Genomic DNA, 24,447 nt, shown 5'->3' on the forward strand with positions numbered 1-24,447 from the left:
TATTTTTTAAAATGTCAATAGAACTAAATGAAGTACTGAATACATTTTATTTGTTGATGAAACTAAAACATTATTTCTAAATCAGTTAGTAAGCATTTTAATGTGAAATGAAAGCATTTGTTACATTAGGTATATTCATTCACAGGTTTTTTTTTCATTAAAGGATAATTAACACCATTCTCTTTGACAGACTGTATTTAAAAAATCAGAGATTAAAAATCTGAAAAAGAACAGTCTATATTAATTTGCAAATTTTTTTAGACCATTAAAGTCACATACATGTAACTTTATTATATAGAAATGGCTAATGAATTTGAGCATCCCTTATCTAAGATACATTGAAATAGACATTTGTTTGTATAGTAATGTTCTCCTAACTGGTTATTAGCCTTATCTATGGATGGTATCTTTTATTTTTCATTACTAGTATTCTTTCTCTTTTATGATAACTTTTTGAATCTAAGCCATTTATTGTTTATTTACTTGTTTATTTTACTAACAACATAAATAGGTACTCTGGGCTTTGAAGTCAGGATGCTTTCAAATCCTGTTCCCTCAGTAAAAGTTGCATGACCTTGACAAAGTCATTTTACCTGTTTAATCCACAGTTTCTTAATTTTTTTTTAATTTAATTATTCATTTTGAGAGAGACAGCAAGCAGGGGACAGGCAAAGAGAGAGTGAGAGAGAGAGAGGATCCCAAGTAGGCTCTGCACTGTCAGCTTGGAGCCCAACATGGATGGGGCTGAATCCCACGAACTGTGAGATCATGACCTAAGCCAAAACCAAGAGTCAGACACTTAACTGACTGAGCCACCTAAGCACCCCAGTTTCTTCATTTTTTAAATGAATTTGATTAACAGATAGTACTTATGGTAGTATCTTGGTAATTAAATGTAATTCATACATTTAAATGCTTAACATGGTGCTTAAACATTAAATTCTCTACTAAGATTAGCTGCTGTTATCATTATTATGTGTAATCATCACAGCTTTTACGATCAGAATTCTTGAGTTTCTTTCTATCTTGTGCATTTACCCTCTTTTCCCCCATAGCAAGGTTCTACTTTGCATTTGTCTAAAAGCCTAACTTCCTACAGAATCTTCTTGTTCTATGGATTTGTCTGGAAACTCAGGACTTTTTAGGTTTCTTGAAGTGCCTATTTAGGAAGTATTTTCTAATTAGTATTTGATTTATTTCTTAATTTATAAAAGAAGTCAGGCTACTAGCTACTTTACAAATCACTGAGAAGGTTTTGTCTATTATTGCCTACACTTGTACTATATCTTGCTGTCTTAGATTTATATTTCTACATGTTGATAACATCTCTCCTTTTTATTTTCCATTCTACTTGTTTCATTACATTTCCATTTCATTATGTTATGAATATAAGCAGTAATAAAACAAGATCTTTCCTTTGTTCTAGCTTGCATTTTTTATATACTAATATTATTTTTATGTGCTTTGGGTACTAAAGTTTCTTTGTTCACCTATAAATAGTTGTATTTTTTCAGTTTATATTCATTATTATGTCGTCCATATGTAATTAGATTTATTAGTGTGAATCGAGTGTCCAAGGTGATTATTTTTCTAACCATTTTCACCATTTCATTAATTCTACATATATGGGAAGAGATCCCCTTAGATTAATTTCAGCATGCATACCACTAATATTTATTGAATATCTGATATTGCCAGTTGTGCTACATCATTTCAGTTATTGAGTGTCAGGAGTATATCAGATACTTTCATGTATTTTGTGTCCTTCAACTTCATACCTCTATGAGATATTCATTCAACAAATATATTGATCAATTTTAGTATAGTATATGGCAAGTGAGTGCTCTAGTGAAGGTATATACATTTTTTAAAAAAAGAGAGTGGGGGTGCCTGGGTGGCTCACTCGGTTAAACGGCCGACTTCGGCTCAGGTCATGATCTCGCGGTCCGTGAGTTTGAGCCCCACGTTGGGCTCTGTGCTGACAGCTCAGAGCCTGGAGCCTGTTTCAGATTCTGTGTCTCCCTCTCTCTGACCCTCCCCCGTTCATGCTCTGTCTCTCTCTGTCTCAAAAATATATAAAACGTTAAAAAAAATAAATAAAAATAAAAAAAGAGAGTGGAAACTAACTTTATTGAATTCTTAACTGTATTTTTACAGCAACACTCTGAGCTTGGTACTGTTATTATCCCCATTTAAAGATGGGGAAACTGAGGCACAGAGCAGTCACTCAAAGTCACATAACTAATAAGGAGTGGATTTGGCCCTTGAAGTCATGCATTCTGGCTTCTGCACATGCTTTTTTCCTTTATGCTTAGTGGACGTTTTACCAAGTGAATAAATCAGTTACTTTATTTTATAGAGAATGGAAAAGAGCTAATAAAAACTAGAAAAGGACAAAGTATTAAAAAATGAGTGGAATAACTTTTGTGAATATTATATGTTAAAATTATTCACAACAGAGCCTGTTTTGCTCCTAGAAGCCTTCTGTGCTTCTGAAACACAGGAGATACCTTAGAACATCAGCTACAATTGTTTTTGTGGGAAATTTGATTTAAATGTCCCTTTTCCCTCTCCATTTCTGCATACTCCCATGCGACCCTGATATGTGTACATAGGCTCACCTTTAAAAAAAGAAAAAAAGCACCTTGAAGCCACTATTCTTAGTATTCATATTGCCATGCAAAAACAGACCCAAGTACCAACTTGCTTATGTGTATCTTTTTGTAATATTTGTAATATCATTTATGGCTAATTATGTTAAATGAGAGTAGGAGAGTAAAAAGAAGTTTCGGGTTCCTATGTAGATGAATATTTAAATGTTTTCATGTTTGAATTTATATATGAGTACTTTTCTTAATTGTTTATGTAACATTTCACTAAAGAATATTTTCCTATCATTGTTGTAAATATTTAAGTCTTTAAAAAATTTTTTTCCTCTACTTTTTTTTTTTTTAATTACTCTGAAGGTATTTGGTAGCCTTAGGTTGCATTAAACCCCTTTGTGACCTATTGACTGTTATGGATTCTAAAATAGTCCAAGTGGCTTTAAATGGACTTGAAAATATTCTACGTCTTGGAGAACAAGAATCTAAGCAAAATGGAATAGGCATTAATCCATACTGTGCTCTCATTGAAGAAGCATATGGTAAGCAGTCAGTTCAAAATTTATCATTATAGTCAATTCTTTTTGTTTTTAATTGCTGTTTAACATTATGTTGGTTTTAGGTATACAAGATAATGATTCAATATTTGTATATGCTACAAAATGATTACCATAGTAAGTCTAGTTACCAACCATTATTGTACATAGGTATAAAGATTTTTTCTTGTGATGAGCACTTTTAAGATTTACTCTCTTAGCAACTTAATAAATATGTAATAAAATATTCTGAACTGTATAGTTCCCATACTGTACACTATATCCCCATGACTTATTTATAACTGGAAGTTTGTACCTTTTGACCTCCTTCATACCTATTATGCCAACTTCTTCACGGGCAACCACCAGTTTGTTCTCTGCCTCTAGGAGCTTGGCATTTGTTTTTGTATTTTTGGATTTGACATATAAGTGAGATCACACGGTATTCGTCTTTCTTTGTGTGACTTATTTTATTTAGCATAATGCCCTTAAGGTCCATCCGTGTCGCACATGGCAAGATTTCATTCTTTTTATGGCTGAATAATATTTTATTATATGCATGTATACCACAATTTTTTAATTCCTCTTCCATCAGTAAATACTTACGTTGTTTATATATCTGGGCCACTGTAAATAGTGCTGCAGTGAACATGGGGGTGTGGGTATCTTTTCTAATTAGTGTTTTTGTTTTCTTTGGATAAATACCCAGAAAAGGAATTGCTAAATTATATGGTGGGTTTTTTTTGTTTTTTGTTTTTTGAGTAGCTTAATTTTTTGAAAACCCTCTACACGGTTTACCATAGTGGCTGCATCAGCTTACATTCCTACCAGCAATGCACCAGGATCCTGTTCTCTTCACATCAGTGCTTGTTATTTCTAGTCTTCGAGAACTGATTCTAACAGATGTGAGGTGATATTTCATTGCAGTTTTTATTTATGTTTCCTTGATGATTAGTGAGGTTGAGCACCTTTTCAACCTGTTGGATATCTGTGTTCTTTGGAAAAATATCTATTCAGATCCTCTGCCTATTTTTTAACCAGATGGTTTGTTTTTGGTGTTGAGTTTTATGAGTTATTTATATATTTTGGGTATTAACTCCTTAAAGTATATGATTTTTAAATATTTTCTCCTATTCTGTAGGTTGTCTTTTCATTTTGTTGATGGCTTCTTTTGCTGTACGCAAGGAACGGTAACCTTGCGTTTTAGTTTGATGTAACCTCACATGTTTATTTTGACTTTTGTTGCCATTGCTTTTGGTGTTAAATCCAAAAATTGCCAAGACCGATATCAAAGAGTTTATTAGCTGTGTTTTCTTTTGGGAGTTTTAGAATTTCAGATCTTACATTCAAGTAATCCATTCAGGGTTTGTTTTAGTGTGTGGTATAAGATAGTGGCCCAGTTTCATTCTTTTGTATGTAGCTTTCCAGTTTTCCCAGCACCATTTTATTTATGTTTATTTATTTTGGAGAGAGAGAGAGGGAGAGAAAGAGTACAGGGGAGGGCAGAGGAAGGAGACACAGAATCTGAAACAGGCTCCAAGCTGTCAGCACAAAGCCTGATATGGGGCTTGAACCCACAAACTGTGAGATCATGACCTAGCTGAAGTTGGTCACTTAACCCACTGAGCCACCCAGGCGACCCCCCAGCACTGTTTTTTTGAAGAGATTATTATTTCCCATTGTATGTTACATTCTTTGCTCCTTTGTTGTAATCTGATTGATGTTATATGTGGGTTTCTTACTGGGCTCTCTATTATGTTCCATTGATGTGTTTTTATGCAACTAAGTTTTGATTATTATAGCTTTGTCATATAGTTTGAAATCCAGGAGTATAATGCCTCCAGCTTTGTTGTTTTTAAGATTGCATCTGGCTATTTGGGGTTTTATGTGGTTCAGTACAAATTTTAGGATTGTTTGTTCTGTTTCTGTGAAAAGTACCATTGGAATTTTGATATGGATGATATTGAATCTGTAGATTGCTTTGGATAGTGTGGACATTTTAACAGTACTAATTCTTCCAACCCATGAGCACAGAATATCTTTCCATTGATTTGTGTCGTCTTCGGTTTGTTTCATTATAGTTTTCAGTGCACAGGTCTTTTATCTCCTTGGTTAAATGTATTCCTAGGAATTGTATTCATTTTGATGCACTTGTAAATGGGATTATTTTTTAAATTTCACTTTCTAATAGTTTGTTATTAGTTTATAGACATGTAGTAGATTTTTGCACTGTTTTTGTATCCTCCTACTTTACTGAATTCATTGATTAGTTTTAACTATTTTTTTGGTGGAGTCTTTAGGATTTTCTATTATAAAACCATGTCATCTGCAAATGATGATAGTTTTACTTCTTCCTTTTTGAATTAGATGCCTTTAATTTCTTTTCATTGCATAATTGCTCTGGCTAGTACTTCCAATACTATCCTGTAATAATACAATTGAAGAGGTTCATCTGTAATCAAATGAAAAAGATTTTCAGTATCACTGAGACTTGTGTGTAGATTGTTTTTCTTGGAAGCAATGAAATGAAGTGCTATAGATTCTGCTTATCTTGTAAAAATAGACATTTTCAGTTTCACTTATAGGTTGTACTTTTGGTAAATTATATAATAGATGCACTGGATTTGCAAATAGTATTCATTCCATATTGGTATCTTCTGGTTCATTCTCTGAGATAATGTGTGTGTGTTAGTTTGCTCACCTTTTGGTGTGTTTTTGTTTTGATGCTTTCCATTTTTGTGCCTTTTATTTAGCATAATTACTTTGGAAAGGACCTGTGGATTTACATAATCTAAAACTGTCATTTTAAAATTGAGACACTAAATTACAAAGGAACCAAACTATTTGGGCAAAATCACACAGCTAGCAGAGTGAAGACTGTGATGTTTTTACCCCCAGGCCTGTGCTGCTTCCTCATACCGCACTGACTCATGCTCTCATTCTTAAAGTTTAAGGCATAAATGGTGTTAGCTATCAGTATATGCAAAAATTAGATAAAAATAACAGCCCCATTGCTAGTGAACTGACAGATGCTGTGGATTCATTATTTCGGTTCAAATTTATGTTGAAACCTGTGTAACAATTTTCTATATATATGTATATAATAGGTCTGGATAAAATTGAATTTCTGCAAAGCCATGAAAATCAGGAAATTTACCAAAAGGCTTTTGATCTGATTGAACATTACTTTGGTGTAGAAGAAGATGATCCCAGCATTGTACCTCAGGTGGATGAAAATCAACAACAGTTCGTGTTTCAGCAGCAGGAAGCACCAATGGAAGGGTTTCAACTTTAACTTGGTGGGGGAAAAATTAATGGCTAAAAAGGGTAGTTTCAGATATCTCTTCTTTGTTACAGTGTCAGTAGGAATGTTTGGTGTGTTTTTACTTAGAACAGAAAAGAAAAAGTTGATGCACTTTTAAAAAGCAAAACAAAAGTTTCCATTCGGATGCAATCTTTTGTTATAGTTTTGTTTTTATTTTGGTGTACCTGTATTTGTGTTTCTGTTGTTTTATCTATTTTTTGTATCTACTTGTGAACAATTAAATACATATAAAATTATTTAATAACTTAAGCTTGAAAAGGAGAACTTTGGTAAAGTATTACATAATGGTTCTGAATTTTTTCTAGCATCTTGGAAACTGCGCATTAGCAGTTTTGCATTAGCAGAATTGCATTCTGGCAGTGAGTCTGACATGCCCAATCTGTTAAATCTACCTCTATCTTGAAGCAAAAACAAAAAAGCTTCAGAAGCATGAAATAGTGTAAAAGCTAAATTAGAATGTGAAAATATCTGTTACCTTAAATTATAAATCACTGTGCTGTAGGTTATACTTTGCAAAAAAAAAAAAAAGTTACAACAGAAAACCTGTAAAATTTATTTATAAAACATAGAAGTATTGTACTGATAATCAATTAAAATGTGGCAATTGTGAAGAGAAAAGCTGTTCTTCCTGTTGAACACATTAAAATGATTACACAACATTTAAATATTTGTTTTTAACATACAAATGCTATTAATATTATTATATTTTGTATTTTGACCAAATATGCTACCATTTTTGAAATAGTGTTTTATTATTTTTTCACTCTTCATTTTAAAAAGCATCATGATAGAGATGCCATCATGAATCTAAAGTAGTGCTGCATAGCAAAAATAATACTGTAATTCTTTCTCTGATATTTCAGAGCAGTAATTGAAAAGTTTCACTTTTTGTGTAATAATAAACTTGGGTACTTGAATGGCAAAATTATCCTGAAGAAATCACCTTGTTAAGTGTTAAATTTTATTATTTGCACTTAATGTTTGGACACTAAAGGGTGACACTAGTGAAAATTGCTAAGGATTCTTTAATATAGTTGAAATCTGTATTGGGGATTTTTTTTTCATAATACAGAGAGGGTCATACCGCTGCTTGTTGTAAATCAGTGTATTAGAGTACATTTGTAGCAGATCGGTCAGTATAATGTATCTGTTTTACCTATTAACAGCAAAAACCTCTTCAAACTGTGAAGCTTTTAAAAAAAAAGCTTCAATGGGAAAATTCTATTTATTTATAGATACATATATATATGGTGTCTGTGTGTTGTTCTCACAGTGCTGTACTTGTTAGAGCTTTCTAAGCAGATATGGTACTGTTGAACTGCAGTCTTTTCATTTATGGTTATATGCAGGCTATTTACATTTCCAATTATATACCTAAAATACTTATTTAAAAATTAGTATACAACTGTCTTAAGATGGGAACTAAAGCATTTTTGATATGATCCATAGTCTATTCTGTAAAGAAAGATTTCATTTATGATAGCGTTTATAATGTTTCTGCTGGAAATCAGAGGCATGTTACAAGAAGAAAATGTATATAGGAGTACTTTTAAAACTTAGTATGACACTTTGTAAATTATGTATCATGAAACCGTGCTTTTGGCAAGACACTTAAAACCTACAGATATAAAATACAGGTTTAAATGGTGTCCATAATGCTGACTGTATCTGCCAAACCTCTTTTATATATTGTTAAGTAGAGGATTGTATCTGTGCCCTTTTTATTGTGGTGGAAGTTATAAAGTTGAGTAAAAAAAGGTTTTTGTTGTTGTTGTGTTATGTGTATTCAAAAGAACAGGGTAGTTATATCAAAGATTACCAAATTGATGGTGAATTTATGAGGTAAACTCTTCTCTGTGGTACAGATGGTTCTAAGTATCAGGTGACAGGGTATTCCACTCTTTGTAATCAACCGAACTTAATAATGCAGTATAATTCATAAACTAACCAGCTGTGCCTGCTTTTATTTTGAGGACCCTGTAGTCATATTAATAAGTATCAGAGTCAAGTCTTTCAAACAAAGTAGTTCTTATGAAAGGAAAAATAATATATGTGTGTGTACACACTCTCACGCATAAAATGATCTTTGAGGGGGCAATTTTTAAATTTTGCCAGTAAAACCTTATATCTCTAAATACAGAATATGACCATATTATAAGCATCTAAATATAAGCTTATATTTAGATCTGTTACTTGGATAATTAATTTGATTAGATTTGAATGCAAGGAGTAGTATCTAATAGCTGGGACCAGCTATTGACATGGTGATGACTTTATTGAACCAAGACTAGCAAATACTTTGTTATTAGAATTTTTTAATATATGTCAACTCCTTTCAAATATAATTTTTAAAATGCTTCAAAATATATTTTCATTATTCTTCACTGACCTTTATGGAAAAAAAAATTGACTTTCTTTCCTAATAAGACTTCTTATATTTCAATCCAAGAGAAACTGTGCCAAAAAAAAAAAAAAAATTAAAACATGTTATAAAGGAGAATGCATACAACATTAATGCAGAAAAACAAGAAAATACTTGAAAGAGCCTTTTACATTGATTTAATTAAATTCATTGTTTCATTTTGTCTGAATTTGAATTTTTACTAGTTAATCTATGCAATTATGCTTACTTGTTTTATATTTGTAAGTATTTGACTCACTAGCCTGGTGTTTTTAAACAAGTTTTATTTTGAAAGGTGTTCCTAGAACTTAATTTTTAATGTCATTTTGTTCACTTACTGGTAGCACCAGAACAAAAAGCTGAAAAAACAAAAACAAAAAAATCTGCTGGCACAGAAATAATATCATTTGGTAACTGTAAAACTTACTTGCAAGATAAAGGTTGATTTGTCGAATAAAAGACTAGAAACATTACCTTTGCCTTCATATTTTTTCCTAAGAAGGAGCATTATGGAAAAGGTAACTACTACAAAGTCTAGTGAATTTTTGTTGCTGTTCTGAATTCGGCAATCTCCTGGCTGCTTGTGAAACTGAAATCAAAGTAATTGTTAACCTTTACTCTTTTAGTTCATAGCATTACTGTTTTATGAAATGTGACATATTAGGAGATAATGTGCTAGGGCTCTAAAAGGATAATGTGTCTTTAATTCTGACTGGGGTGTGGGATGAAGGGAGGATATTCTTGTCTAACTAAATAAACCAACATTTGAGCAGTATGCAATATTATGAAATGTTACCGCACTATATTAAAAATAATAAAATACTATTTTACAATTGCAGTTATATAAATGTGTCTATTTTATTTGTTCTTACTGATGCTATTGTATTCTTATTGGAGCAAAAACAGATGCTCCAATGATTATAATTGATTATAATTCCATGATTATAATTCCATCTACTTTATAAAAACCATTAAGAATGTTGTTTGTAACCTATCTGATAAAGCAGTGTGTTGCCTTTATTTTAGAACTTACGTATTCTGCTATACATCAGATCTGTCTTTGTATTTCAAGCTTTGGCAGTTTCACGTGTTTTGAGATTATTTTTTTCCTTTTCTGTTATTTTAACGCAATACTGTGCATTTATTTAAGGGGAAGAGTTTTAAACCAGATAAATAGAAATTGTAGGGAATGCCCAGTTTAACTTTCTTAATGTACTCTGGGACACACGGTCCACACCGTAGCCAAGCCTAAGCCTCCCTAGCTTAGAGCTTTTGTTTGCTGCTGCTGCTTGTCGCTTTGCCTGGCTTCATTTCTTTCAGTATTTGAAACTATGTTAATCACAGAGTAGCGAAAGGAATTGGATTGGTTATATTTAGGGTACCTTACTCTCAGTAAGGCAGTCTGCAATTTTAGTGGCAAATGAATTTCTGAAAATGCAATGTACAGGTCAAACAATAGACTGTGCCATTCCCTTCCCGGAAATTCCTAAGTATATCCTTTAATGATGTGTTTGGTCAATTTAATGTACGTTCTTTGATTTTCTTTTCATTTACATTTGAAGAGTTGACTAATAAGTTCAGTGAGCACATGATTCCCTGCTTTTAGCACATCAAATAAATTTTATATTTCAGTAGTTTAAGTTTTAGGAGACCTTTACATCATATCATTATTATTAGCACTTTAACATTTCAATTTTCCATTTTGTTATGAAATAAAACTTTGAAATAATCGTACCAGCTGGAAAGCACCACCAGAACTAAAATGTTGATGGGGGGCAACCCCACCAAATAAACAACTTGGAATGCTCAGTAGTTAATGCACAACCATTTTAATTTGGAGACAGTAGGCAGTTTGATGTGTAATGCCCAAAAGTGCCTACTATTTAAACATTGAGTGTTTTACTGCTGTTACTCAACACAGTGTTGGAAGTCCTAGCCTCAGCAATCAGAGAACAAAAAGAAAAGGCCTCCAAATGAGCAAGGAGGAAGTCAAACTCACTCTTCACAGATGACATGATATGCTATGTGGAAAACCCAAAAGACTCCATCAAAAAACTAACTGCTGGAACTGATAGATGAATTCAGCAACATTGCAGGATATAAAATCAATGTACAGAAATCAGTTGCATTTCTATGCACCAATAATGAAGCAGCAGAAAGAGAAGGAATCAATGCCATTTACAATTGCACCAAAAAACATAAAATACCTAAGAGGTGAAAAACCATTAAATACCAAAGAGGTGAAAAATCTATACACTGAAAACTGTAGAAAGCTTGTGAAAGAAATTGAAGACACACAAAAAGGAAAACATTCCATGCTCATGGATTGGAAGAACAAATATTGTTAAAATGTTGATACTACCCAAAGCAATCTACATATTCAGTGCAATCCCTATCAAAATATCACCAGCATTCTTCACAGAGCCAGAACAAACAATTCTAAAATTTGTATGGAACCAGAAAAGACCCTGAATAGCCAAAGTAATGTTGAAAACAAAAAACAAAAACAAAGCTAGAGACATGACAATTCCAGACTTCAAGCTGTATTACAAAGCTATAATCATAATGACAAGTATGGTACTGGCACAAGAACAGATACATAGATCAGTGGAACAGAATAGAGAGCCTAGAAGTGGGTCCACAAACATATGGCCAACTAACGTTTGACAAAGCAGGAAAGAATAGTCAGTGGAAAAAAAGACAGTCTCTTCAGCAAATGGTGCTGGGAAAACTGGACAGCGACATGCAGAAAAATGAACCTGGACCACTTTCTTACACCATACACAAAAATAAACTCAAAACGGACGAAAGACCTAAACCTTAGGAAGCCATCAAAATCCCAGAGTTGAAAATAGGCAACAACCTCTTTGACCTCGACCACAGCAAATTCTTACTCAGCATGTCTCCGGAGGCAAGGGAAACAAGCAAAAATGAACTTTTGGGGCCTCATGAAGATAAAAAGCTTCTGAACAGCAAAGGAAACAATCATAAAAACTAAAAGGCAACCAATGGAATGGGAGAAGGTATTTGCAAATGACATATCAGATAAAGGGGTAGTATCCAAAATCTATAAAGAACTTGTCAAACTCCACACCCAAAGACCAAATAATCCAGTGAAGAAATGGACAAAAGACATGAATAGACACTTTTCCAAAGAAGGCATCTAGATGGCTAACAGGCGCATGATAAGATGCTCAACATCGCTCATCATCTGGGAAATACAAATCAAAACCACAATGAGATGCCACCTCACACCTGTCACAATGGCTAAAATTAACTCAGGTAACAACAGATGTTGGCGAGGATGCGGAGAAAGAGGCACCCTTTTGCGCACTCCTGGTAGGAATGCAAACTGGTGCAGCCACTCTGGAAAACAGTATGGAGCTTCCTCAAAAAAATTAAAAATAGAACTGCCCTACGACCCAGCAATTGCACTATGAGGTATTTAACCAAAGGATACAAAAAGGCTTATTTGAAGGGGCACATGCACCCCAGTGTTTATAGAAGTGCTATCAACAATATCCAAATTATGGAAAGAGCCCAAATGTCCATTGACTGATGAATGGATAAAGAACACGAGGTATATATATACAATGGAATATTACTTGACAATCAAAATGAATAAAATCTTACCATTTGCAACAGCATGGATGGCCTAGAGTACGTTATGCTAAGCGAAATTAGCCAGATAAAGATAAATATCATATGGTTTCACTCGTATGTGGAATTGAGAAACAAAACAGATGAACATAGGGGAAGAGAAGCAAAAATAAGAAAAAAACAGAGGGAGACAACCCATAAATGTTCTCTTAAATATAGAGAACAAACTGAGGGCTGCTGGTGGAATATTGAGTGGGGGGATGATGGGCTAAATGGGTGATAGGCATTAAGGAGGACACTTGTTGGGATGAGCACTGGGTGTTATGTGTGCCTTTCTTCACTTTTTTTATGTCATGTTTATGTATACCTAAAATATATAGTTTCACTTCCCTGTTTTTGAAATGTATAAAATGGAATATTTTATATATTCTATGATTTTTTAGCTCAATGTTAACAATTTTTGAGATGCATCCATATTGATACATATACCTATGGTTCTTTTTCTTTGCTGTATACTATTGCATTTTGTGACTACATCATGATTATCTGGTAAGGCAAGTTTTCTGTTTTTCAGGATTGTCATAGCTCTTTGCGTTTCCACATAAAGAATTCACCTCTCAAATTCTGTGAAAAGCCCCATAGGGATTTTGGCTGAAATTGCATTTAATCTAGAGGACAATTTTGGAGGAGTTAACATCTTAATTATACTTTTACTACTCATTAGCAAGTTATAGCTTACCATTTAGAGCTTCCTTGCTGTGTTTCAAAAATCTTTTTTTCAGTTTTCTTCACAAAAATCATTCAAATCTTTTAAGTTTACTCCTGGGTAGGACCCTCATGTTTTTCATTGTTGTAAAGCATTATCTTGTTAATTAAAAATTTCCAAATTGTTCCTGGGGTATAGAACTCCAATTGAACTTTGCATATTAATCATATCTAACAACCTTGCTAAATTAGTTCCAATTTGTAGATGATTTTGGGGTTTTGTAGATCATATTAACTGTAGTGACATTCATTTCAAATCCTTGTTTCTGTTTCTTGTTGCATTAAGTTATGACCTCTAGTATGATATTGATTAGAAGTAATAGTAGCAGGCATTTTAAACTTATTATTTTCTTAAATGCATTTAATGTTTCACCACTGATGATGTAGTAGGTGAAGTTTGTATTTGGAGATTCTGTGTTATCAAATTTGCCCACTCCCTAAAATCAATACTCCCGGCATTTTCATGGTCATTTGTGGACATTGTGCATAGTGGTGAAAAAATCGAGTCACCCAGGACACATGTTCCCAGCTGAGGTTGAACAAAGCAATGCTCTGCTCTCTTATTTCAGCCTTCATACTACAAACAGCTATCCTTTCATGATTTAGTGCCATGTGTCTTGTGTTTTTTTTGTTGTTGTTGTTGATTTTGCTGTTTAAAATGGCCTCCAAGTGTATTGCTGAACTGCTGTCTAGTGCTTCTAAGTGCAAGAAAACAATGTGACTGCTTTCTATTTATTTATTTATTTATTTATTTGTTTGTTTATTTATTTATTTACTTATTTATTTATTTATGTGACTGATGTGTCTTTTTTTTTTTTTTTTTTTTTTTTTTTTGAGAGAGAGAGAGGGCACAAGTGAGGGAGGGGCAGAGACAGGGAGAGAAAGAATCCCATGAGGGGCAGAGAGAGAGAGAGGAAGAGACAAAGAAGTGGGACTCACCCCAAAGCAGGGCTGGAGCTCACGAACTCACCTGATGCAGGTCTTGAGCTCCCCCAAGTGGGACTCACAAGTGAGATCATGACCTGAGCAGAAGTCAGATGCTTAACCAACTGAGCCACCCAGTAGCCCCTTGTGAGTGATGTGTCTTAACAGAAAACACATTTGTTAGTTATGCTTTGTTGAGGCATGAGTTACAATTCTGTAGGCTGTGAGTTCAATGTTAATGAATCATATATATAGTCTTTAAAGAGAAACACCTATAGAACAGGGTATGTATTGTTTGGTTGACAAACATATTACCAGAGGTTCACAGGAACCTAACCCTGTATTTCCTCTAGGAGTAATGATTCAATACTTGCTAATTCAGTGTTTGCAGCAACTTTATACAATAACTACCATGAATAATGATAACTGACTGTATGTTTTTTGTAGATAACTTCTATCAGATTTAAAATGTACTCTTTTTTCCCTAATGTAAGGTTTTTATTTTATTCTGTTTTTAACCTGAATGGAGTTGAAATTCATCCAATTTTTCTCTGCATCGTGAATAAACCTATGGCTTTCCACTGTTAATATGTTGAAAAATACACTTTCCAGTATTGAACCTATTTTAAGATGTATCCAATGTGTCAGTTATCATTTTATTGCTTTTAAGCTCCAAATGCACCCTTCCCCAACCTACTTTTTGATATTGGTCCAGGACCTCGTAAACATTTCTCCTTTGTCGGTAGAAAGCCATGGAGGGACACTGAAGGAGGAAAAAGTTTCATGACCTATTCCTAGTTTGCTTTTCCTAGCTTTTGTTCCTATGATGCTCAGCCACTGTGCAGAAGACTACAGCGGCTCACCTCCAGCCTAGTGTCAGTGCTACTTCTGCAGGCAGCTTCCTGGTGAGTTTCATTGGCACCTCTAGTCTGCTTCCCAACCAGTTCAGTGGCACTCTCACAGGCAGCCCACTGGAGACTTACCCCAGTGACCCATCTCGTTTTCTAGCAAGTTGCACAGGCTCCCAGTAGGGGGAGCAAGCCCAGCAGGCTTGCAGGGAGCCTTGCAGGCATCCCAGTGGGCAACTTCTCAGTGAAATTAAGTAGCCCTTGGAAGCAACTTTCTAGGAAGCTCCTCCAGCACTCCTTGAGAGCAACTTACTGGTTAGTTTTGTTGGCACCTCAGTGGACAGTTTTTTGCTTGCCAGCCTCAGCCTGAGACACCCAAAGAACTTTTCTGCCATCCAGTAATGCTACATACCAATGAGGTCCAAATCTTAGCCTTGCTGGAGGGAGACCTATTCCAAATTGATTACTTCCTTGGATACTGACTTTGCCTCAGACATAGTGGCTGTTCCCTACATATCCTGTTATTTATCAGACTTCTCTTTACCAGGAGTAGCCAATCCCTCATTACTAGTCTCTTTACATTAAATTGTCCCTGTTCAGTTTTAGGTGCTGACAGCACTCTGGCAACCATGTGAACATTCCTAAAACACACAAGTGACACAGTACAAGAAAGGCAAAGATTCTCTTTGTGCCCAGGGAAAGCAGCGTTATGACGGGAAGCAGAGTGGCTATGGTAGGTAGACTAAGCCAATTTTCCAGAAAAATTATGAAACTACAAAGAAGATTGTGCTGAGGCCTGAATGTGTTTAGCCCAACTGCAGATCTAAGAGAATGCTGGCTATTAAGAGATGCAAACATTTTGAACTGAGAGGAGATGAGAAAGGACCGAGCAATCTAGTTCTAAGCTTCATATTTTGCTATATTATGAAGACAATAAAATCTTGATGTAATGTTCACCTAAAAATTTTTCCTGTTCAGGTATCAAGGACATGTTATTTTCTTAAAAAAAAAAAGTTTTATTTGAGATATTCACCTGCATACCATACAATGTATCCACTTAGAGTATACAATTCAGTGGTTTCTATATTCATACAGATGTGTAACTATCACCATAATCAATTGTAGAACATTTTATTTTGTGACTCACTTCTTTCACTTAGCATAAATGTTTTCAGTGTTTAGTCCATGTTGTAGCATATATTGATATTTCGTTCCTTTTTTATTACTGAATAATATTCCATTGTATGGATATAACACATTTTATTTATCCATTCATTGGTTGATGGACATTTGGGTTATTTCCACATTTTGGTTATCATGAATTGTCCCCTTTATCCAATAACCCTCTATGTTTGGTAATAGTCTTCACTCTGAAATCTACTTTGATGTTAATATAGCCACTCTTACTTTTGTTTTAGCATAGTATATCTTTTCCATCTTTTTACTTTTAATCAATTTCCTCCTTTATAAAGTGGGTTTCTTGTACTTATCTACCAATCCAAGATATGGATTTTGCTTTTTTATTCTGAGAATCTCTGCATTTTCATTGGAGTGTTTATAAATCATTAACAATTATCATGATTATTGATTTAATTTAGACCTAACTATTTGCTTTTTGTCCCTTTTTTTTTTTTTTTCTGGTCTGCTTTTGCTTTTTTTACACAGTTTTGGATTAGCTAGGTATTTTTTAGTTTTCCATTTCATCTCCTTTGTTGACTTATTAGCTGTAACTCTTTAATATTTATTTTTCATTTTTTATTGGTTGCTTTATAAAGGATTTAAAATAGCCATTTTTCACTCTGGCTACTTTCAAGTAATACAGAAGCATATAACATATAACACTGTACTTTTGAGCACTTGAGATGTGGTAGTACCACTGAGAAATTGAATTTTTAATGTTATTTTATTTTAATAAAGTTAACAATAAAAACTGATTACTTGGTTATTAGAAAACCTAAGTATATTTGGCACAACTTAGGTATGGGAATTTTTGTTTTGACTATACATTTTATGAAGTGTAAATATAGACTAACTATTTCCAATCAAAATTTAGTCTTTGAACTGAGATGTAAAATCCATGTTGGGTCTCAAAGATTTAAAAAGGAAAAAGTAATATAAAATATCTTATTATTTTTATATTATGGTTACTTGCTAAAATACTATTTTGAACATACTGAGTTAAATTCCATTAAAATTCATTTTACTGATTATTTTTACTTTTTAACATGGCTATTAGAAAATTATAAATTTCCTATGTGGTGTTATTTTTCTGTTTGACAACACTGGTATAAGCAGCTGAGTACAGTATACTTCCCTTGTCTCCTTCTCTCCCTCTGTCCTGTTGTCATACATTTTTCTTCTCTATATGTCATAAACTCCCTAATACATTTATTGTTTAGCCATAAATTTTTGCTTTAGTCAACTATTCTTAAATTTTTTTTTTAATGTTTATTTCTTTTTGAGAGAGACAGAGACAGAATGTGAGTGGGTTAGGGGCAGAGAGAGAGGGAGACACAGAATCTGAAGCAGGCTCCAGGCTCCGAGCCATCAGCACAGAGCCCAATGCGGGGCTCGAACTCACAGAGCTGTGAGATCATGATCTAGCCGAAGTCAGACGCTGAACTGACTGAGCCACCCAGGCACCGCTTTCGTCAACTATTCTTACAGGAGGTTTGAAAATGTATGAAGTTTTTTATATTTGCCTGCATAGTTACCATTCCTAGTGCTCTTCAATTCTTTGTGTAGATGTAGATTTCTATCTGGTATCATTTTCCTTCTACATGAAGGACTTTAACATTTTTATATTATAAGTTTGCTAGTGGTGAATACATCAGCTTTTGTATGCCTGAGTAAGTCCTTACTTCATTCATTTTTGAAAGATTTTTGTTGGATGTAGAATTTTAAAAACATTTTTTTCCCTTTAAGATGTTGCTCCAGTGTCTTCTGACTTGCCTTTACCTGATAAGAATTTTGCTGTCATTCTTATCTTTGTTCCTTTGTAAGTAATGTTAACTTTTTCTTTGACTGCTTTAACATTTTTTTTCTTCATCACTGATTTTAAGCAATTTGATTATGATGTGTTTTGGTTTGCCTTTTTTCATGTTTCTTGTTCTTGCAGTTAGCTGAGCTTCTTGGGTTTTTGATTTTATAGTTTTCATCAAGTTTGGAAACATTTCAACTCATTTCTTCCAATATTTTCTCAATTCCAATTCCATTTGTATTAGGCTGCTCAAAATAGTCATACCTCTAATACTGATGCTTTGTTCATGTCTCTCTCTCTCTGTGTTTCATTTTGGATAGTTTTCATTGCTTTGTCTTTGAAGCCACTAATCTTGTCTTCTGTTGTATCTAATTTGCTCTTAATTCCATTAGTGTATTTTTCATGTCAGACTTTGTATATTTCCTCTTTAACAGTTCTACTTGGGTCTGTTTCATATCTCCCATATTTCTTCTTATGCTCAAGCTTTTCTGTACTGTGTTGAACACAGCGGGTATGATTGTAGCTGATACGTTGTACTTATCTGCTAATTCTAATGTGCTCTGTTTTTGTTTTTCTTCTTTTTCTTCATTATGGTTTATATTTTCCATTTGCATGCATTCTTTTCATGTCTGGTAATTTTGTGCTGGAAACCAGGCATTGTGAATTTTACTTTTTTGGCTATTAGATAAGGATTTCCTGCATATATTCTTAAGCTTTGTTATTGGACGCAATGAAGTTACTTGAAGACACTTTGATCCTTTACAGTCTTGCTTTTAAACTTTGTAAGGCAGGCACAGAACAGCCTTTATTTTATTCCTGAGGCAATATCATTCTGAGTACTCTGCTAGTCTGCCAAATATAAGAGTTTTTAGTTGGGCCAGTGGAACTCAAACCATTCTTGGCCATGTGTAAGCTCCAAACAAAAATTGCTTCTCCTTATTCTTTCAACTCGTTCTTTTCATGACCATGGGTAGTGGTCACTCAGCTCAGGTGTCTAGAGCTCTCTGCACAGCTTTATCATTTTGGTTCCCTACCCTGTGAAATCTAATTGTCTTATCTTCCCTGGCTTCCTGACCCTTCTCTTCAACTCTGAGAAAATTGTAGGCTCCACCTAGGTTTCCTGTCCACACCCTGCAGTCTTGAAACTCTCTAGGCAGTAAAGTGGAACAATTACAGAGCCCAACTAACTTATTTTCTCTTTTTCACGGATCACTGCCCTTCATTGCCTGATGTCCAATGTCTGGAAACTGTTGTTTCATGTTTTTGTGCAATTTTCCAGTTGTTTCAGGCAGGAGAGTATATCTTATTCCTATTATTCCATTTTGGCCAGATCAGAAGATGGCATACCAATTCATAATGTTCTTTTTAAAATCTCTGGCTTTAATCCCTGTTATCATTTCTAAACTGTTTTCTTGTACCTTTCATCTCTTATCTTGACGACTCTGCCAAATTCAGTTACATCAACCCTCTATATTCTATGTTTTAATTTACTTCATTAGTTTCTGCTGTTTTATAATTTCCAATCTTTTATTCCCTTTGGGTGTATTCTATATTTCTGTTTCTAATTTCTTAGGGATGTTTAACACATTTGTTATAAACCTTTCATTCCTAAGAAATGCATATTGAGGCTATTAATTTACTTTGAATTACCACTTCAGCTGCATTCCACAGTTTTGATATATAGCTTTTTCTTATCATTCAATTCTAAGCATTTTTAAACTTCTATGATTTATTCTTTGATCTGTGAATCATTTAGAAATGTTTTAAAATCCTCAAACTTTAAAAAAAATTGTGACAATAAATGAACAAATAAGTAAACAAAAACATTATGCCATTAATTTCTAAGTTGGGATAGGATTACTCTTATAGTTTAACAGTTGATGAAATGTGCTTTATGTTTTAGTATATTAGTGAATGTTTCATGCATGCTAGAAAAGAATGTATATTATTAATTGATTCACATTTTTAATATATTTACGAGTCAGTGAAATTTGTCAATTTCTAAGAAAGATATGTAAATTTCCCAAGATAATGGTGGGTTTGTCCACTTTTTCCTTATAGTTCTGGCAATTTTTTATGTATTTAGATGCTGCATTACTTTGTGCATACAAATTTATAATTGGTATAATATTTTTCAAGTTCAAATGAGAATTTGTAAATTTATGTGCCAAAAGAACAGTTATTACAAAATGTTAGTTTCAGATTATGTGATAACTGAATTTGAATAAAACAAACTAGTTGAAACTTAGCTGAAAATATTTTATTTTTCAGTTGTTGTGGGAAGAATGGACCTTACTGCTGAAGGCTGAAGACACAGAAGCCCTATTGTGCCTAGATGAAAATGTGATCAGATTGAAGGTTCAATCACAGCTTTTCGTGGTGAAATCTATACCAGCGCACTAGAGAATGGCCACTATCCAAAAAGGCAGCCAGTAGATAGAATGAAAGAGTACAAAACCTTTGGTCTAGGATTTACTAATGTTAAAAAGAAAAATAGATGACAGTGAACAGGTTGGTTAATAAAATGATGTAACTAAAACCAAGCAGAAAACAACAGAAAAAACCCTGTTCTCAATCCCCGTTCTAGGTAACTTCACTGTAAACATCTTTGGTGAAAGCAGTTTCCCTTCAGACATTTTCACAGCACAACTAATGGGCTGTCAGCAATTTTGCCTTAAACGGTAGAATATCTGGTTGATAGTTTGGTTTCATTCTCTATTGACCAATCAACCACGTTTGGCAAAGTTAAAGTATTGAAGCTAGATGTCCATTTGTTTTCATTTCTCCACTGACAAAATCCCCATCTTTGTATTCTATATATCTTAGTCCTCATAATGGTCTATACGTATTCTGTTGTTTTAGTTGTGTACTTTGTATACAGTATATTACTGCTTTCAATACATTCTGCATATCTTTGTCTTCTCTTACCAGAGTTTCTTTTCTTTATTCTGACTACTGACATATCTGGATTCATTTTGACCATGTTATTTTGTTCTGTTTCCCATTTTTTTTCTTTCCCCTTTTCTCTTTTCTCCCCCTTTTTTACCTTTTGATTAATTTCATTCATCTATTTTTTTTAAAAATCTCTACCTGTTTGAGAGTTCGTATTTTCCTGTTACCCTAGGAATCTTAACATATATATTTAACTTAACAAAAATCTAAATAGTTTTGCATTCCTCTCAATCAATGCAAGAACCCTACTCCTCTACAATTTATAAGGTAGTTTTTTTTTTCCTGAGCCATAAGTTAGATATTTTTAGGATATAGCGTCAATTTTTACTTTAAGTATTTTTACTTTTTTTTCTTTTTCATCCATTCCTTCTCGAAGCTTAGACCCTCCACTGGAGACTGCTTTCCACGTTCTTGTCCTTCGGACATAGCCTCTTAGCTCACTTATTCATTTTCTGATATGGCCAGATATCCCAGGATATCTTATATATTTCCTGTACTACATCTGGGATCAGCCATTTCCCTAAGGAGGCCTCGTTTCTGTTAGTATGAAATGATATTTGGAAATCAAGATCTGTGTGCTAGGAGCATACAACTACTTGGTTGCCCATTGCTAACTAGGCCTTTTCAATGTACAGAGCTAGGAAAAAATGTATTTTTTAATTACTTATGCTTAATCAATGTATATGAAGTTTTCTTACCAATATCAATATTATTGTTAATAATATGCTAACTGAAAACAGGGGTTTGGTTTTTGGGTGAAGGAGGAGACTTCTTTTTAAAGGTCAAATATATCCCACTAGAGATTTTTAAAAAAACACTTGAAATATTTACTCTCCATGTGCCAACTTGATACACAAGTTTATTCATTTGATTTTGCTTTTAAAAGTTGATTGCCTTTTTTATTTTTAAAAAAAAAAATTTTTTTTTTCAACGTTTATTTATTTTTGGGACAGAGAGAGACAGAGCATGAACAGGGGAGGGGCAGAGAGAGAGGGAGACACAGAATCGGAAGCAGGCTCCAGGCTCCGAGCCATCAGCCCAGAGCCTGACGCGGGGCTCGAACTCACGGACCGCGAGATCGTGACCTGGCTGAAGTCGGACGCCCAACCGACTGCGCCACCCAGGCGCCCCTGATTGCCTTTTTTAAAGAACGTAATGTTTTTATCATTATGTGAGACATCCATACTGTCTAAAGTAAAATATATAAAACAAGATATATTCAGAAAAGTTTAGCTTCTGTCACTGTCCTCTCCAACATATTTCCTTCCTTGTCCTATAAGTCACATTAAAAATATTTTTTTCAGTTTACCTTTCCATTTTTTTAATGTTTATTTATTTTGAGAGAGAGAAAGGGAGAAAGTGCATGCAGTGGGAGAGGGGCAGAGAGAGAAGGAGAGAAAGACTCCCAAACAGGCTTCACGCTATCAGCACAGACCCTGACGTGGGGCTTGATCCCACAACCATGAGATCATGACCTGAGCTGAAATCAAGAGTTGGATGCTTAACTGACTGAGCTACCCAGGCACCCCAATCCTTCCATTTTTTAATGTAAAAATACATTTACATATTTCCTCCCTTTATTAAACAATAGCATAGCACACATGCTTTTCTCTAATGCACTTTTTTCACTCAAGTATATTCTGTAGCTCATGACATAGCAGAATACAGAGCTCTTCATGCTCTACTGTACCAGCATAGTACTCCATTGTGTGGGCATACCATTATTTGTTCAATTAACCCCTTAGACATTTAAATTGTTTTCAGTCTTTGGCACTGTAAAGAGTGTGGCAATGAATAACACTGTAAATTTCTAGTTCAATAAATATATATGCAATGTTGCTAGATATTGTCGTATTTCCCTTGTGAGGACTTCCTCTCTCACTACCTTGGAAACATAGGATGTTGTTCAAGTCACTTTTCTTAAAAGCAGCTTTATTGTGGTATAATTTCTATACCGTTAAATTCACCCATTTAAGTGTAACGTTGTGTTTTCATAAATTTACACAGTTGTGCATTACTACAATCGGTTTTAGAACACTTATCACCTCAAAAGCTTCTGTTGTGTGCTATTTTAGCCAAATATTTGGTATGGGTTTATTGGTGGGTGGGGATAACACAGATGGCCTAAATTCTGACCCCAAATACATATGATAAACTTTTGGTTAGGTTGTTTTTTTTTTTTTAAGTTTTATTTATTTTGAGAGGGGCAAAGACGGCACATGTGGGGGAGGTGCAGAGAGAGAGAGAGAGAGAGAGAGAGATTGAGAGAGAGAGAGAGAGAGAGAGAGAGAGATTCCCAAGTAGGCTCCATGCTGCCAGCACAGAGCCTAATGCAGGGTCTGAACTCACGAAATGGAGAGATCATGACTTGAGCCAAAATCAAGAGTTGGACACTTAACTGCCTGAGCCACCCAGGTGCCCCTTGGTCAGATATTCTTTAAGGACTTTTTTTCCTACTTTTCATTTAGATCTAAAGATAATACATAAGTTTCTCTCCTGTCTCTCATTTTCTCTTCTCCTCTCTTGGAGGCACTGTGATAGTTGGTTTTATGTGTCAATTTGAGTAGGTTAAAGTATCTAATTATCTAATTAAACACTCATCTAAATGTTGCCGCGAAGGTATTCTGGAGAGGGGGTTAACATCTATAGCCAGTTGATTTTAAGTAAAGAAGATATCTTCAGTAGTCTGACTGGGCCTCATCCAATCAGTTGAAAGAACCGCAGAGCACAACTGAAGTCTCCTGAGGAAGAAAAAACTACTTTTGGACTGTAGCCTCAGTTCCTGCCAGAGAGCTCCCAGCCTGTTGGTCTGCTCTACAAATTTCTGCTTTGCTAGTGCCGCAAACCTGGTCTGCTCTACAAATTTCTGCTTTGCTAGCGCCACAAACCTGTAAGCCAATCCTTTAAATAAATCTCTCTCTCTCCCTCTGTGTGTGTGTGTATGTATGTAGGTAGGTACGTACGTACACACACACACACACACACACACACACACACACACACAGACATAATATGCAGTAAATGAAATTATACTGTTTCAACTACCTAAGTTTATGACTAAAAATTATAGATTCCAAATGAAAATTATGTGAGGAGATATATAATTTTAAAGTTGTTTTAGAGCTTACTCAAACAACTTTGAAGGCCATTGATTGACACGCAATTTTTCTTCTTTAATGTCTTTGTCTCTTTAACTTACTTATACAATTACTATTTTGGTATTTTTGTCATTTTAGAATAGATTTTGAAATTAATAGTTCTTAGTTTATAAAACTTTTCAAACTTATTTTATCTAATTGCGGGGAATAATGTGAAAAGATTAACCAGAGGTATTATCCAATTACCAAATAGAGTGGAACTTTGGTTGAAAATTCGCTTAGATTTCCAAAGAACCCTTAGTGAGCAACATACACAGAGTGCTCAGTTTAGGCTTATCTATGATGGCCAAAGACTGGACCAAATATCCAGATAAACTATGGCATATTCATACAATGGAAAACTATAACAAAATGA

At 34.2% G+C, this 24,447-nt stretch overlaps 1 protein-coding gene and 1 long non-coding RNA gene across 3 annotated transcripts in view; both read left to right on the forward strand.

Annotated features, from left to right (window-relative positions):
• The window catches only part of KPNA5 (karyopherin subunit alpha 5), a 43,854-nt gene extending 34,151 nt beyond the window's left edge, over positions 1-9,703 (forward strand). For both annotated transcript variants that reach the window (XM_058735067.1, XM_058735068.1), the window contains exons 13-14: positions 2,967-3,145; positions 6,247-9,703. In XM_058735067.1, coding sequence (XP_058591050.1) covers positions 2,967-3,145; positions 6,247-6,434 — 367 coding nt within the window. In that variant the 3' untranslated portion in view covers positions 6,435-9,703. The remainder of the gene's footprint in view (positions 1-2,966; positions 3,146-6,246) is intronic.
• A 4,405-nt stretch (positions 9,704-14,108) lies between these two features.
• LOC131514750 (uncharacterized) lies at positions 14,109-21,829 on the forward strand. Its single transcript, XR_009263256.1, has 3 exons — positions 14,109-15,059; positions 15,603-15,735; positions 20,254-21,829. It is a non-coding gene; the product is annotated as an uncharacterized LOC131514750 (long non-coding RNA).
• The last annotated feature ends 2,618 nt before the right edge of the window (positions 21,830-24,447 follow it).

The sequence above is a fragment of the Neofelis nebulosa genome, chromosome 6 (genome assembly GCF_028018385.1).
Source record: "Neofelis nebulosa isolate mNeoNeb1 chromosome 6, mNeoNeb1.pri, whole genome shotgun sequence".
In the NCBI taxonomy this organism is placed as follows: Eukaryota; Metazoa; Chordata; class Mammalia; order Carnivora; family Felidae; genus Neofelis; species Neofelis nebulosa.